This window comes from Anolis sagrei, chromosome 1, assembly GCF_037176765.1.
Source record: "Anolis sagrei isolate rAnoSag1 chromosome 1, rAnoSag1.mat, whole genome shotgun sequence".
NCBI lineage: Eukaryota > Metazoa > Chordata > Lepidosauria > Squamata > Dactyloidae > Anolis > Anolis sagrei.
In genome coordinates, this window is record NC_090021.1 from 71935573 (window position 1) to 71952060 (window position 16488).

General features: G+C 38.8%; 1 protein-coding gene across 1 annotated transcript in view; it reads left to right on the forward strand.

Annotated features, from left to right (window-relative positions):
- The window catches only part of SYNE1 (spectrin repeat containing nuclear envelope protein 1), a 354454-nt gene that overhangs the window by 164267 nt on the left and 173699 nt on the right, over positions 1-16488 (forward strand). The window contains exons 55-65 of the mRNA XM_067465989.1: positions 982-1146; positions 1922-2278; positions 3477-3613; positions 3919-4096; positions 8795-8977; positions 9146-9289; positions 10111-10266; positions 12351-12515; positions 14090-14262; positions 15098-15251; positions 16201-16344. Of these exons, the coding sequence (XP_067322090.1) occupies positions 982-1146; positions 1922-2278; positions 3477-3613; positions 3919-4096; positions 8795-8977; positions 9146-9289; positions 10111-10266; positions 12351-12515; positions 14090-14262; positions 15098-15251; positions 16201-16344 (1956 nt within the window). The remainder of the gene's footprint in view (positions 1-981; positions 1147-1921; positions 2279-3476; positions 3614-3918; positions 4097-8794; positions 8978-9145; positions 9290-10110; positions 10267-12350; positions 12516-14089; positions 14263-15097; positions 15252-16200; positions 16345-16488) is intronic.

A 16488-nucleotide genomic window follows, 5' to 3' on the forward strand; every position in this document is an offset into this window, starting at 1 on the left:
ATGAAGGAGAAGTAGCTATCAAAATATAAATTGGTGTAAATCTTTGAATAATAAAAGAGGAGTAGTTTTCAAGAAAGAAAGAAAAAATTCAGTAGATGTTTGCTAGGTATATAAATGACATCAAGCAGATGATACTTGTAATGAATTTCATCAAGAAATGTGGTTCATTGATCTGCAATTTCTTCTTGGATAAGGAAATCCTAGAAGAATGCAGAAGCTTTTTCAGTTTGGAATGCAGTGATGGAAGGACAAAGTTATGACTCACCATATAACTCATTATGCATGTTTCTTTAGCTAAAGAAATTCTGGGTGCATCTATACTATAGAATTAATGCAGTTTGAAAATACTTTAGATGCCATGGCTCAATGGTGTAGAATCTTTGGAGCTGTAGTTTAGTGAAGCTCCAGCACTTTGGGGCTAGGGAGGCTAAAGACCTTCAACATGATCTCATAGGATTGAGCCATGCTGCTTAAAGTGGTTTCTTTTCGTTATAGTAATGAGACTCTTTCATTTTGAGTGTAGTTACAACCCAGGGAAGCCCTGTACAATGGAGAACCATGCATTGGAATGTCATTTTTGTTAAATATCACCAACTAGTGAAAGGACCCAGCTTTGCCTGAGTTGAAAACTCAATTGTCCCACCATCACCCTGCTGCTGCCTTGTTTTGTCACATGTTTCCCCTCTGATGCTTATTCAGCCTATACCAGCTTCACGTGGTAGATATTCTTTCTTAAACATGCTATTTTATTGTATTGTATTACTTTGTTATTTTTTTTTGCTATTTTATTTGATGTTATCATTTGTTGTATGCCTTTTATTTTGCTTTATTGTAATTATTGGGCTTGGCCTCATATTTGCCGCCTCGAGTCCCTTTGGGGAGATGATGGCAGGGTATAAATAAAGATTATTATTATTATTATTATTATTATTATTATTATTTTAACACAGGAATTGAATACAATCTCATTTTGATTTCTAGGAAAAAATGAGACGAATAGAAGATATCGTCAAGGACCATTTATTATATCTTGATGCAGTACATGAATTTACAGATTGGCTTCATTCAGCAAAAGAGGAACTTCACCGCTGGTCAGACACATCAGGAGACTCAGCAGCTATACAGAAAAAACTGGCCAAAATTAATGTGAGAAATTATTTTGCATCACCTTTACTATGCTTATTATGGCAGCCAGAATGGTCTGGTGGTTTAAGCACAAGGATATGACTCTGTAGACAAGAGTCATAGTTCTCATTCAGCCATGGAAACCTACTATAATCTTGAGTAAGTGTCCTCCCATAAGTCTTGCCAGCAAAACCCAAATGACTTTGAAGTGAAGCTGTCATGAGGTCTTCTTGGCAAAACTTGTTCAAAAGGTTGTTTGTCTTTCCTGGAGGATGAGAGAGTGTGACTTGCTAAAGGTCACCCAGTGGGTTTCCATGGCTGAGTGAGGCCCAGTTCAATGTTCAAACTATCTTTATTTTTCTATTATATTAAATACTTTAAAGTATCTCAAGGCGCTTGGACCTTGTAACTGAGACTTCAGAATGGCAATAATTATGAGATTACTAATTCATGTATCACCCATGTTGTCCCTTGGTGCCCAGCATCAATCAAATCAAAGTTATTTCTGTGTTCTAGGGGTGGAAGGACAAGTTTAATTTTCTTCCTTTTTTGGTTTGTCAAACTTTCTCTAATGTTTTTGCTAACCTTGTTACTTTGCACACAGCCAACTTTGTTGTTTTAACCTTTCCCTTACATTTCAATACAAAATGCATTTTTGGTGAAACTGCCTGTGACCATGGAGCAGTCAGCACAACTGCTCTCCCCAACTGCTATGTGTTCTTTGTAGTAAGTGTGTCCTTATCCAGCTGAAATGGATCACAGCCATTTCAGTTACCATGGTAATCTTCCATTGCAGGAGCTGATAGATTCCAGACAGACTGGAGAGAGCCGCCTAAACAGAGTTCAAATGCTGGCTCCTGCCGTGAAACAGAACACAACTGCTCAGGGCTGCAACGACATTGACACTGAAATGCAGGCCCTTCAGTCTGACTGGAAGCAGTGGGAAGAGAGTGTCTTTCAAGCACAGAACAACTTGCAGGAGCTGCAGAATCAGATGGCCTTGTCGGAGCATGAGTTTACCACGCAGGCGGCTCATCTGGAAGAGGCCCTGCAGCACTTCAGCATGCTGCTTGCTGCCTGGTCGGAAAGCCTGACCCCTCTGGATAGTAAGCACACGGACAAAGAAATTGTGGAATTCTGGCACCGAGAAAAGGTAAACCGTCTTGTTTTTGTTTTGGTCTTTTATTTTAGCTTTTTTAAAAGTTAAAACATGGTTTATGAAGAAAAATGGAATGTAATACACAGTCATTTCTAAACTGAAAAGTTAATACATTTCTGACTGGTTTGGAAGAGTTCATATTTAAAGCAGCAGTGATACAGAATGCCATAGAAGGATCACCACCATCTGGAGTGATTTCCTGTTGCATTCTTTGTTGCACTGAAGTTGAGGCCTTTGAGTAAAGTGCATCAGCTTAGCCCTTTTGGCTTTACAAGATGCCGTGCATTCTACTTCATCACAAAAATTGTCAACAAAGAAAAAATCACTTGCTCTGTCTTGGTGATACTTTGTTCTAAGGAGTTTAGGTTTGTTCTAAGGAGTTTAGGTTGCCAGTAATCTGACAAATCTTACATTGATACCGTTAACGTGGAAAATTTCTTATGTAACAGTAAGTAAGCATCACTCTGTGTGCATTGTTGCTTTCATGGGATGAAAGAAAGTTCTTAGAAATTTTGAGCAAAACTTGGCTTAGATAGTTTTAGGAGTTTTTTTACATTCAAATTAGCTTCACAGAAATTATAATGCTTAATTTTAAGTGTTTTTTCTCCCATTGGTTTCAGGTTTAGTAAGAGCGATGTCTTCTTAAATAAATGGAATTTACATAAATGTTATCTGATATTGGTTCATAGATTGATCATAGATTGACCATAGATTTTCATGCTGGAAGATCTAAACATCCCACAATAAGATTTTTCTCAGGAAAAAAGTAGGACTTGACATTTTTGTTTGTATTTAAAGTTTCCCCACTTTTGTCCTAACCATTGCAAATGTGGAGATACTACTGTAGTTAGTTACTCTTAAAACATGGACGAGAATCACTCAATCCATCAGGTGTTGTTAGAATTTTTTTCAGCACTTCAGAATGGAAATTCTATTGAATTCAACATCTTCTTGAGAACCTGATTATCACTCCTATTTGTAAAAGGTTATTTCAGATGTATTGTCGAAGGCCATGGCCTCTAGACCATGGCCATACAGCCCAAAACAACCTACAACAACCCAGTTATTTCAAATGATGCCAGTTATATGCAAAGGTAAACAGGAGACATGGTATAGAATTTATAGTGCTACATATAATTTCCCAGATAGATATTCATATCATATGTTTTGGATATAATTATGTTTTAATTAGGAAACCCTGGATGACCTAACAAAGGCAGAACATATGAATGATAACATTAAGACTCAGTTAAATGACCTTTGCCGATTTTCCAAAGATTTGAGCACCTATTCTGCAAAGGTATCACAGTTAATTAAAGAATATAACAGGTAGGCTTCCTTTTCATAAAACAAATAACTCTGTGTGTATATATGTTGCTTGGCATACGTATGACTTTGTGATTCTTTCATTTAAAATGTTATAAGAGCATCAAGAAATAGATTTTCCTTCTTTCAGCTAACATATGCAAATGTTGTTTTTATATTCAGATGGAGGGTTAAGCAATGTTAGATTGATTACTTATAATAAAGTATATTTATTTTTATATTGCATATCTGAATGAAATTGCTCTCTTTCTTTGTATCTAACACAATCCTAATTTACATTTTCACTGTAAAAACATGGAACCATAAAGTCTTTGTCTGCAAGCATCAAAAGGTTGCCAAAGTAAAGAGCAGGCCTTACAACAGAGATTCAGAACAGCCTTCAGAGACTTTCAGCAATGGCTAGTCAATTCAAAAATCACAACTGCTAAGTGTTTTGATGCACCTCAAAGTGTCAGTGAAGCTGCAGCCAACATACAGAAAATACAGGTAAACATATGCACTTGATCTGTCATTCTCAAAGCTGTACTGAATTTCACTTCTTTTCTGTTACAACTATATCTCCGGTATGAGAGGCTAAAACAATTATTTGCTCTGAGGAACATGGCAAGGGGTTAATTTTTAACCAAACATAAATACAGTTGCAGATAACTGACCATTGAAAAAATATATTAACCAACAAAAAATCCTCATTTTGTTAATTAAAGTTAAGAGTTGTGTGTGATACAGAAAATAGTTTACTCTTCTGGTAATGCAACAACCTCCCTATGGCTCATGTATAGTCACCCCTCCATTTTGTGGGGTTAATCTTTGTAGGTTTGATTGTTCATCAATTGGGTTTATATGTTCTCTCTAGAAATGTTTAGATCCTACATTATGACACTATGGCTAATATCTACTAGGAGAAGACCACAGAGTTGCACGGGGGACCTAGATATCTGCCACTGAGCCCCCCCCCAAAAAATACCCCCTCATTCCTATTGAACTCCCCACCACCCATTCTGATAGTTGAAAAACATTTGAGATTAACTGTAACCAAACAAGGAACAAGACATCACTTATTTCTGCTAACCACAGTTTAATGTTTAGATGATACTCTATTGTACAGTTCATCTACCATGGAAGTGTAACCACTGGCAATATTAGAGATGGAAATGGGGGGGGGGGGGGGGTTCAGTGCCTAGTGGGAGGTCAGACTTATTTTTGAAAGTCAAAACAGTGATGTAACTTATGAAGAAATATATTTGCTATTTATATATTCATGGGTAAAATGAAGAATTATATGTGTTATGTTTCTTTTATGCAATCTGCCAAAAGCCTAATTGAAGACAAATAGTATTAAATAGCTCCAGCAAAGGGTCACCGCCTTGTTGTGGCACTGGAGCTTGAGCACCTCAATGATGTCATGAGCGAAACCGTGAAGGGCCACCCAAGACGGGACGGTCGTGGCAGAGAGGTCAGACCAAGCGTGATCCCTGGGGAAGGCAACGGCAAACCACCCCAGTATCCTTGCCAAGAAAACTAAATGGACCAGTTCAACCAGAGATATGTCGGTATGCCATCGGAAGATGGGACTCCCAGGTCGGAAGATGGCCAAAATGCTACTGGGGAGGAGCAGAGGATAAGTTCAACTAGCCCCAGATGTGATGACGCAGCTAGCTCAAAGCCGAAAGGAAGGCTAGCGGCCGACGGTACTGGAGGTGAACGACGAATCCGATGCTCTAAAGATCAACACACCATAGGAACCTGGAATGTAAGATCTATGAGCCAGGGCAAATTGGATGTTGTTATTGGTGAGATGTCAACACTAAAGATAGACATTCTGGGGGTCAGCGAACTGAAATGGACTGGAATGGGCCACTTCACATCAGATGACCACCAGATCTACTACTGCGGACAAGAGGAACATCGAAGAAATGGAGTAGCCTTCATAATTAATAAGAAATTCGCTAAAGCAGTGCTTGGATACAACCCAAAAAATGACAGAATGATCTCAATTCGAGTGCAAGGAAAGCCTTTCAACATTACAATGATCCAAATATATGCCCCAACCACAGCTGCCGAAGAAGCAGAAGTAGATCAGTTCTATGAGGATCTGCAGGACCTACTGGATAATACACCAAAAAGAGACATTATTTTCATTACAGGAGACTGGAATGCCAAGGTGGGAAGTCAAATGACAACTGGGATCACAGGCAAGCATGGTCTGGGAGAACAAAATGAAGCGGGACGCAGGCTGATAGAATTTTGCCAGGAAAACTCGCTGTGTATAACAAACACTCTCTTCCAACAACCTAAAAGACGGCTTTATACGTGGACTTCACCAGATGGTCAACACCGAAATCAGATTGACTACATCCTTTGCAGCCAAAGGTGGCGGACATCCATCCAGTCGGTGAAAACAAGACCCGGGGCTGACTGTAGCTCAGATCACGAACTTCTTATTGCTCAATTTAGAATAAAACTAAAGAGATCAGGGAAAGTACACAGACCAGTTAGATATGATCTCACTAACATTCCTAGCGAATATACAGTGGAAGTGAAGAACAGATTTGAAGGACTAGATTTAGTAAACAGAGTCCCAGAAGAACTATGGACAAGTCCGCGACATTGTTCAGGAGGCGGCAACAAAGTACGTCCCAAAGAAAAAGAAAACCAAGAAGGCAAACTGGTTGTCTGCTGAGACACTGGAAGTAGCCCAAGAAAGGAGGAAAGCAAAAGGAAACAGGGATAATAAGGGGAGATATGCCCAGTTAAATGCGCAATTCCAGAGGTTAGCCAGAAGAGATAAGGAACTATTTTTAAACAAGCAATGCATGGAAGTGGAAGAAGACAACAGAATAGGAAGAACACGAGACCTCTTCCAGAAAATTAGAAACATTGGAGGTAAATTTCAGGCAAAAATTGGTATGATAAGAAACAAAGATGGCAGAGACCTAACAGAAGCTGAAGAGATCAAGAGAAGGTGGCGAGACTATACAGAAGATCTGTATAGGAAGGATAACAATATCGAGGATAGCTTTGACGGGGTGGTGAATGAATTAGAACCAGACATCCTGAGGAGTGAGGTTGAATGGGCCTTAAGAAGCATTGCTAACAACAAGGCAGCAGGAGACGACGGGATCCCAGCTGAACTGTTTAAAATCTTAAAAGATGATGCTGTCAAGGTGATGCATGCCATATGCCAGCAAATATGGAAAACACAAGAATGGCCATCAGACTGGAAAAAATCAACTTACATCCCCATACCAAAAAAGGGAAATGCGAAAGACTGCTCCAACTTCCGTACAGTGGCCCTTATTTCTCATGCCAGTAAGGTGATGCTCGAGATCATGCAAGGAAGACTCCAGCAATACATGGAGCGAGAGCTGCCAGATGTTCAAGCTGGGTTTAGAAAAGGCAGAGGAACGAGAGACCAGATTGCCAATATCCGCTGGATAATGGAGAAAGGCAGGGAGTTTCAGAAAAACATCTATTTTTGCTTCATTGACTATTCTAAAGCCTTTGACTGTGTGGATCACAATAAATTGTGGCAAGTTCTTGGTGGGATGGGCATCCCAAGCCACCTTGTCTCTCTCCTGAGGAATCTGTACAAGGACCAAGTCGCAACAGTAAGAACTGACCACGGAACAACAGACTGGTTCCAGATTGGGAAAGGCGTACGGCAAGGCTGCATCCTCTCACCCAACCTTTTTAACTTGTATGCAGAACACATCATGCGATGTGTGGGGCTTGATGAATGCAAAGCTGGGGTGAAAATTGCTGGAAGAAACATTAACAACCTCAGATATGCAGATGACACCACTCTGATGGCCGAAAGCGAGGAGGAGCTGAGGAGCCTTCTAATCAAGGTGAAAGAAGAAAGCGCAAAAGCTGGGTTGCAGCTAAACATAAAAAAAACCAAGATTATGGCAACAAGAATGATTGACAACTGGAAAATAGAGGGAGAAAATGTGGAGGCCGTGACAGACTTTGTATTTCTAGGTGCAAAGATTACTGCAGATGCAGACTGTGGCCAGGAAATCAGAAGACGCTTACTTCTTGGGAGGAGAGCAATGTCCAGTCTCGATAAAATAGTGAAGAGTAGAGACATCAGACTGGCAACAAAGATCCGCCTAGTCAAAGCCATGGTATTCCCTGTAGTAACCTACGGATGTGAGAGCTGGACCTTAGGGAAGGCTGAGCGAAGGAAGATAGATGCTTTTGAACTGTGGTGTTGGAGGAAAGTTCTGAGAGTGCCTTGGACTGCGAGAAGATCCAACCAGTCCATCCTCCAGGAAATAAAGCCCGACTGCTCATTGGAGGGAAGGATACTAGAGACAAAGTTGAAGTACTTTGGCCACATCATGAGGAGACAGCAAAGCCTAGAGAAGACAATTATGCTGGGGAAAGTGGAAGGCAAAAGGAAGAGGGGCCGACCAAGGGCAAGATGGATGGATGGCATCCTTGAAGTGACTGGACTGACCTTGAAGGAGCTGGGGGTGGTGACGGCCGACAGGGAGCTCTGGCGTGAGCTGGTCCATGAGGTCACGAAGAGTCGGAGACGACTGAACGAATGAACAACAACAAGTATTAAATAGTATGTGGGGTTTGAAGTATAATGAAGTTGCTTCACCAGATTAATAAATTCAAATTAGGACCACACATCATCTGTACAAAAACCAACCCCATGTAAAACTTCATCTGTACAAAATAAAAAGGCGTCTTCTGGAAGATATTATTTCTGCTTTTGGATTGTATTTTTCTTGCCATGACAAGACAAATAGAGGATCAATAGAGGAGGGAGCAATCTTGTTTTCTGGTGCCCTGGAGACTAGGATGTGGAAAAATGCCTTCAAACTACAGGAAAGGAGATTCCACCTGAACATTAGAAAGAACTTCCTGACTGTGAGAGCTGTTCAGCAGTGGAACTCTCTGCCCTGGAGTGTGGTGGGGGCTTTTAAGCAGAGGCTGGATGGCCATCTGTCGGGGGGTACTTTGAATGTGATTTTCCTGTTTCTTGGTAGGGGGTTGAACTGGATGGCCCACAAGGTCTCTTCCAACTCTATGATTCAATGAGTCTAATAGTCTGAGAGCCAATAGAGCAGTAGCTTGAAAACATACAATAATTTATTAGGTATACCAAACCTACATTTGCACTTCCCATCCTTGAAATTTAATAATTTTGGCAATGTTTTCTTGCTTTAGGAATTCTTATCTGAAACTGAAAGTGGCCAGCATAAATTAAATTTGGCGGCATCCAAAGGAGAATTATTAACTTCTATTTTGCCTAAAGAAAAGGCTAAATCTATACAAGCTAAAGTTGAATCAGCTAAAGAAGACTGGAAAAAGTTTATCTCCATGCTACATCAGAAGGAAACCACTTTGGAGGTAAAAGACAATAAAATATACGGGTTAATCTGAAACATTTTTCTTGCCCTTTGCTGGTATGCTCTAAAAATAGAAATACATTAGTTCAGATTTTACAGAAAAAGAGCAGAGTCTTTGAGAGCATCAGTGATGTAAAGCCACTCATGCATTTCTTTCATATTTTCTTAGAACTTAAAGGTTCAGATGAAAGACTTTGAAGCTAGTGCAGAACCTCTTCAAGTCTGGTTAAATGAAACCCAGAAAACAGTACAAGAAAGCAGTAATCGTCTCCATGATCTCCCAGCTAAAAAAAGAGAACAGCAGAAGCTGCAGGTGATGATAACACAATGACCTTAACTTTGGGTTCCTTTAAGCAACTTCTTGGGTTAGAGATTCTTGATTTCATGCTTCGCTTGTGTATTGCATTTCAGTTTGTTGTATGCTTCAACCCTGTGTATCAATTAGCAAGTGCTTTTGTAATATAGAGTAAGATACATATATTTTAAATAACTAATCTTTCCCATTTTCTTTTTAAAAAAAAGAATTAGAAGATTCATACAATGGACAGCTATTAGGCATCATTGAAAGCAAGATGGTGCCTTTATTCATGTTCAATAATGCCAGAAAACAAACATGTATTCTGAAAAGTTCTACACTTTAAATTCTTAGTTTGATCATTTTCATTGTCGTTATTATTTTAACAATAAAATAGAATAATATTGATAAAGGTTCACAGATTTCCAGAAATAGGAGCAGGCAATATTTGATAGTAATGAAACATTTTTTCATAGACATCTGTGATACCCAAGTAGTCACATTCTTACACAAAAGTTACTATCACAAGTGAGAATATAGTGGGCTGGAGGTAAAAAAAGTTTTATGTACTTCTCCATTAAAAACATATTCTGATGTGTTTGCTGAGCAGATGTCTGCAAGTGAGCCACTATTTTGGGGAGACTTCTCTTAATCCCCCCCAAATATAACAGACATGTGACTAATGCACATTTTATTCTCATCTTCTGGAAAGTCTTGGTGTCTCTTATGCTTAGCACAACTTTGCTGATGGCCATCCTTTTAATTTTCTTGCTGCTTGCCTTCTTCTTGGCGTGCTTTGTTGCATCTACCCTTAACAGCAACATGCTTATGCTTTACAGTCTGTCCTTGAGGAAATAAGGTGTCATGAGTCTCAACTCAACAGGCTAAAAGAAAAAGCTCAGCAGCTTTGGGAAGAACAAGCTGCCAGCAAAAACTTCATGCACAGAGTATCTCAATTATCTTCTCAATATCTTGCTCTGAGCAATGTAACCAAGGTAATGCGCCTGTCTCTGCATGCTTTTATATGAGAATACTAAAGCAAAAAGAAAACCCACCTACTCAAATTCTGCAATTCTACAGGCAGTCCCTGAGTTACAAACATATGACTTACAAATGACCCATAGCTACAAACAAGGGTGAGACAAAAGGAAGTAAGAAAATCTACCCCTTGGAAGGGAAATTCACTCCTGAAAGAGTTATCATGGGGAAAAGGTGTCTCTACTGAAACTTTCTCACCAATCCTTTTTTCACAACAAGCCAAATGTTTCAAAATCCAATTATTTCAGGGACACAAAATGAGATAATGTCTCCTGAACAGGTTCACAGACAGCAAAACAAATACCACAGGGGTTATAACCCTTCCCTATGCTATCAAAAGTTATATATATGGAGTTGCACTTTAAAATGTACCTGTTCCAACTTACAAACAAATTTAACTTAAGAACAAAGCTATAGAACCTTTCATGTTCATAACTTGGGGACTGCCTACATTTGTATATAGTGTTGTATCTTTTTGTGTTGTAAAAAAGATTATCCTACAACACATATCTAGGTTGTATACTGGCAATATAGCATATACACTAATGCATGGATCCAATTGCAACTCACAACTATAGCAGATCCACTGAATCAGTGGGAACTTTGTAATTCAGCATTTATATAAGCTTGATTGATTCATTATATGAACTCTGTTTGGGACTAAAAGTAGATGTGGGTCAGAGTCAAGTCAGTTCTCTGTTTCATGTCAATAGTGTAAATGGGTGGAAAAATTAAAGCTACACCCCAAAAGTGACCATGTATAATCACTATGGAAAATGTCAATCAGGACACAAGGGGGAAAAGGAGATGGTAGCATCTTTCCATTGCATTCTTTGGTATTCTGTCTTGAAAGAATATGGAGTATTTACTTGCCTCCATCACACAGGATCCACCTCCACCCATTTCCTAAAATACAAAAACCAGGCCCCAAAAAGTGGGGTGTGACTTTGATGTGATGGTGACTATTATGTGAGGACATAAGGTATTTATCAGTCCTTTTTGTGTCTGATTTTAATGACTGCAGAAGGCGCATTGAGGGGACTGAAAAGATTGCACACGTGGATACTCATTAATTAAAAATGGACGAATGCACCATCTCCTGTCCCATGGAAAAATAGCTGTTGCTAAACATTTCTAAGTGCAGGAAAATGAGTGGATTCCGGTCCATCTTTCAAATCCCCCCATTTCTACATGATGTGAAGGTAGAAACCAATGGGCAACCCATGGAATGCACTGTGCATTGTTTGATGGGAACCATGGAATTTTAACTTTAAAGCATGTAGAAATGGAGGATACCTCCCATGTGATGAGGTCCTAAGAGTAATAAATCTGAAAAACACCACCCCACCATATAAACCATTTATACTCAATCAAGCAACAATGTGCTCTATTGGGTGAGTGAGAGACTTTGTGTTAGTTTAAATTGTCTGATGGTTCTACAACTAGAATTATACCATAGCTGCCCTTAGTCCCCCCAGGGGGTTGAGAAGGGCGGGGTACAAATATCCAAAATAAATAAATAAATAAATAAATAAATAATTGTGATTTCAGGCAATTCTATGGTTGGTACATCAATGCCTTAATATATAATACAAAACCAATAGGATAAAGTTAACATGTTGCATAATTACTATGCATACATCCATAATGCCCATAAAGGCATACATACGCTTTAAATGTACTTGTGACATGATGTACAGAATCAGTTTCTTATCGTATGCATTATGTTTTAGTAAAACAAGAAAAATAAATGAATTCCTGCTATAAATTATGAGTGCATGTGATATAAGTGGTATGCATACACTTATTATTGATCATGTATTAAGCAGTTCTAGAAAGGTTCCACTTTTGTATCTGGCAGATGGGCCGTACCCCAAAAGTACATAAGGAGAATTCAATACAGTTGAGCCTTCTAACTTTCTACCCCTTGACTCATCCTGAATGTAGTCTTCTGAGACTTCCCTTTCTGATTTTTTTCAACTCTAGTGGAATGGTAGATTGTCTGAATGGTTGGTAATGTTAACATCTGTATGAATTTAAGGAAAAGGTCTCCAGAATGGACAGAATTGTAGCTGAGCACCAACAGTTCGCTCATGATCTGAAAGAGCTTCAGGACTGGATGGCAGATGCAATTCAGATGCTAGAGTCTTATTGCCATCCCACTGCAGATAAACATGCCCTTGATAGTAGAATGGCAAAGCTTGAGGTGAGTAAGAGAACGTAACAAATCCCCAACTCTTATGTTTTTTATTAAACATTTCTATTCATATTGAGTACAATCAGCCCTCTGGTATCCATTAATTCTATATTCACAGATTCATGCATCCACAGCTTGAAAGTATTTAAACCAAAATTCCCAAAAAGTAAATCTTGATTTTGCTATCTTATAGAAGGGACACTAGTTTACTATGCCACTATATACAATGGGACTTTAGCATCCCTTGATTTTGGTATCCTGCAGGGGTCCTGGAAACCAAACTGAGCAGATACCAAAGACCCACTCTGTATGAACACAGTCTCTTCCTATTTTTTGGAACTAGCATCAAAAATATGTTAAATGTGTACTTTTCAGGAGTAAATATCTGGTATTTTATCAGTTTTATTTCAAAGTAGAGAGCTTTTGCAATTAAAGCATGTTATTGTAAATCAGGTGAGATAATACATAAATGTTTAAAGTGAAAATTTGATAAGGTTTTGGTTATCAATACCATTTATTATATTGTCGAAGGCTTTCATGGCCGGAATCATTGGGTTGTTGTAGGTTTTTCGGGCTATATGGCCATGTTCTAGAGGCATTCTCTCCTGATGTTTTGCCTTCATCTATGGCAAGCATCCTCAGAGGTAGTGAGGTCTGTTGGAACTAGGAAAAAGGGTATTATATATCTGTGGAATGACCAGGGTGGGACAAAGAACTCTTGTCTGCTGGAGCTAGGTGTGAATGTTTCAACTGACCACCTTGATTAGCATTTGATGGCCTGGCTGTTGTTTGGTGTGGCTTGTTAGTACCTGGAGCAATATTTTGTTGAGAGGTGATTAGATGTCCCAGCTTGTTACCTCTCTGTTGTTTTGCTGTTGGGTTTTTAAATACTGGTAGCCAGATTTTGTTCATTTTCATGGTTTCCTCCTTTCTTTTGAAATTGTCCACATGCTTGTGGATTTCAATGGGTTCTCTGTGTAGTCTAACGTGGTGGTTGTGAGAGTGGTCCAGCATTTTTGTGTTCTCAAATAATATGCTGTGTCCAGGTTGGTTCATCAGGTGCTCTGCTATGGCTGACTTCTCTGGTTGAAGTAGCCTGCAGTGCCTTTCATGTTCCTTGATTCGTGTTTGAGCGCTGCATTTGGTGGTCCCTATGTAGACTTGTCCACAGCTGCATGGTATACGGTAGGCTCCTGCAGAAGTGAGAGGATCCCTCTTGTCCTTTGCTGAACGTAGCATTTGTTGGATTTTCTTGGTGGGTCTGTAGATAGTTTGTATGTTGTGTTTCCTCATCAGCTTCCCTATGCGGTCAGTGGTTCTCTTGATGTATGGCAAGAACACTTTTCCTCTGGGTGGATCTTTGTCTTTACTCTCATGGCTTGTTCTATTTATTAATACCATTTATTGTTGCTATAATCAAATTCCAGACTAAAACAAACCATAAACTTTTTTTAAAAAAATCAAATGTGCACTTGTGTGTGTGATAGAGAGGAAGTATGTGTATCAGAAGAAAGTCCTTTCCATGTGCAGTAACGTGCACATGTTTTTAGTAACATTGGAAACAGGGTCTGTTTGTATTCCAGGGACTGCTTTCAATAAAACAAGAAAAAGAAATTCAAATGAAAATGCTGCTGACAAGAGGAGAATCTGTTTTGCAAAATACATCACTCGAAGGAGTGCCTGTAATAGAACAGCAATTAAGAACTCTTAAGGACTCTTGGGCTTCCTTATTGTCTACTTGTATTCATTGCAAAAGGTAAACTGAGATCTGAATACTGAAGGGACATGGATACAATCTGCATTTACATGAAAACGGGTTTATGAGCAGTGGAAAATTGACCTTTTAAACCATTTTACTGTTAATAATTTACAGACGTCTCTTGAGTCTGCAGTGTGCATAGATTCGTGGGATATTTCATTATTTCTGATTGCAAAATTTACTTTACCTTTATTCTCAAAATAGGTTCAGAATACAAGATTCCAAAAAGAGCAAAAAATTAAATGAGAATTTTGCAAAAGTACAGCCTAAATACATTTACAAATAAGTAAGCTTGGGCAGATCACTTTCAGCCCCAGAGAGAGGCAATGACAAACCTACTCTGAACAAATCATCCCAAGAAACCATATGAAAGTGCTATCATGAAATGAGATGAAGGCATTTTTAGTGAATTTACTACAGCTTCAGTTTTGTAATTTTCTAAAAGAAGTACTATTTAGAATCAGATTACATTATTTTTCCATATAAATAATCATAGATAATATAAAGGGTTAAATCTACTATACAGCTATCTTAAATCTATATTTTAAATATGGATCCATCCAATCGTTAGTAATGGGAGTACAGAATAGTCATTGTATCAAGATATTTCCTATATTCACAGCAGGAAGATTGAAATCAATAATAGTCCAGTCAAGTAGTTCATACCAGAATTTTATTACATCACAATTCTATTATTTTTAATCAAATGCAAATATTACAATAAACTGGTGTGTCACAGTCTTCACTTGTTCTTCTTTGGACTCACATATTTTTAAAAACTTAAATTAGTTGCCACTGTTTATTCTTCCATGGTATTGCTTTTAAATTTCAGTCACCTGGAAGGAGCACTCTCTAAATGGACAAATTATCAGGATGATGTTCGACAGTTTACTAGCTGGATGGACAAAGTGGAAGCAATCATGAATGCATCAGAAAGACAACATGCTGAACTGAGAGAGAAAAAATCTTCACTTGGAAAATCTAAGGTTAGTAGAAAGTCTATCCTTCATTTTTTTTAACAGCATTTCAAATCAACATGCTTCTATCAGCAGTAATACACTCCCCCCCCCCCTCCAGGGATGAAGTGGGTTAAACCCTTGTTCTGGCAGGATTGAAGATGACAGGTTCAAGGTTCAAATCCAGGGAGAGCGTGGATGAGCTCCCTCTGTCAGCTTCTGCTCCCCATGTGGGGACATGAGAGAAGCCTCCCACAAGGATGGTTAAACATCAAAAAAAATCCTGGCGTCCCCTGGGCAATGTCCTTGCAGATGGCCAATTCTCTCACACCAGAAGCAACTTGCAGTTTCTCAAGTCGCTCCTGACACACATACACACACACACGCAAAAATCAGCAGGAACATCTTTGTGAAATGGTACTGGAGAAACTCTTCTTTCGATCCCACCACCTTCACAAGCATAACTGATGGAAACACCAGAGAGGGACTTCTCAGTCCTTGGGCTGTGGAACTCTCTTCCCAGGGAGGCTACAATGCCTCCCTGGAGATGGCCCTGCTTCTTTACTGTGGCAAACTAAAAACTCTTTATTCAGGCAGGCTTTTAAAACTGAAAGTTTTATAACTGTTTTGTTTAAAAATGTATTGTTTTTACGATTGTGAACCACGTTAGGTCTCAGTCAAGAAAGAAAAGGGCATAATGGAGTTTCCTATATAAAGGAGAATAATAATAATAACAATTATACAACAACAATATAGATGAAAATACACATCCCCAAGAAAACCCCATGATCAACCCCATGATGATATGGTTGCAACTTGAATCACCCACGGATAACCCACAAACTGAAAACTGTGACCAAGTACATCACTTCTGTTTCAGTCTTGAACACAGATGAACTAAAATGAAAATATCTCTGTTTCAGTATACTTTGCTATATTACCTGGGTTGTTACTGCATCCTGTTATCTGTCTTCTACAGTTACTTAAGGAAGAAGTATTTAGTCATAGTACGTTGCTGGAGACTATTGAAGTTAAAGGCATGGGCATGACTGAACATTACGTAACTCAACTGGAACTTCAGGACATTCGAGAGAGATACCAGTTTCTCAAAGACAGGATAATGGTATTGTTTCTTTTTAAAATGCACCAAGCCTTCTTCTTAACAATGTTAATTTGGAGGTGTGGGGAGATTTAAAAAAACATAGTGGCAACAATTTACTAAATCAAAACTGCATCCAAAATATTTGTCTCTTTTCTAGAATTTTGT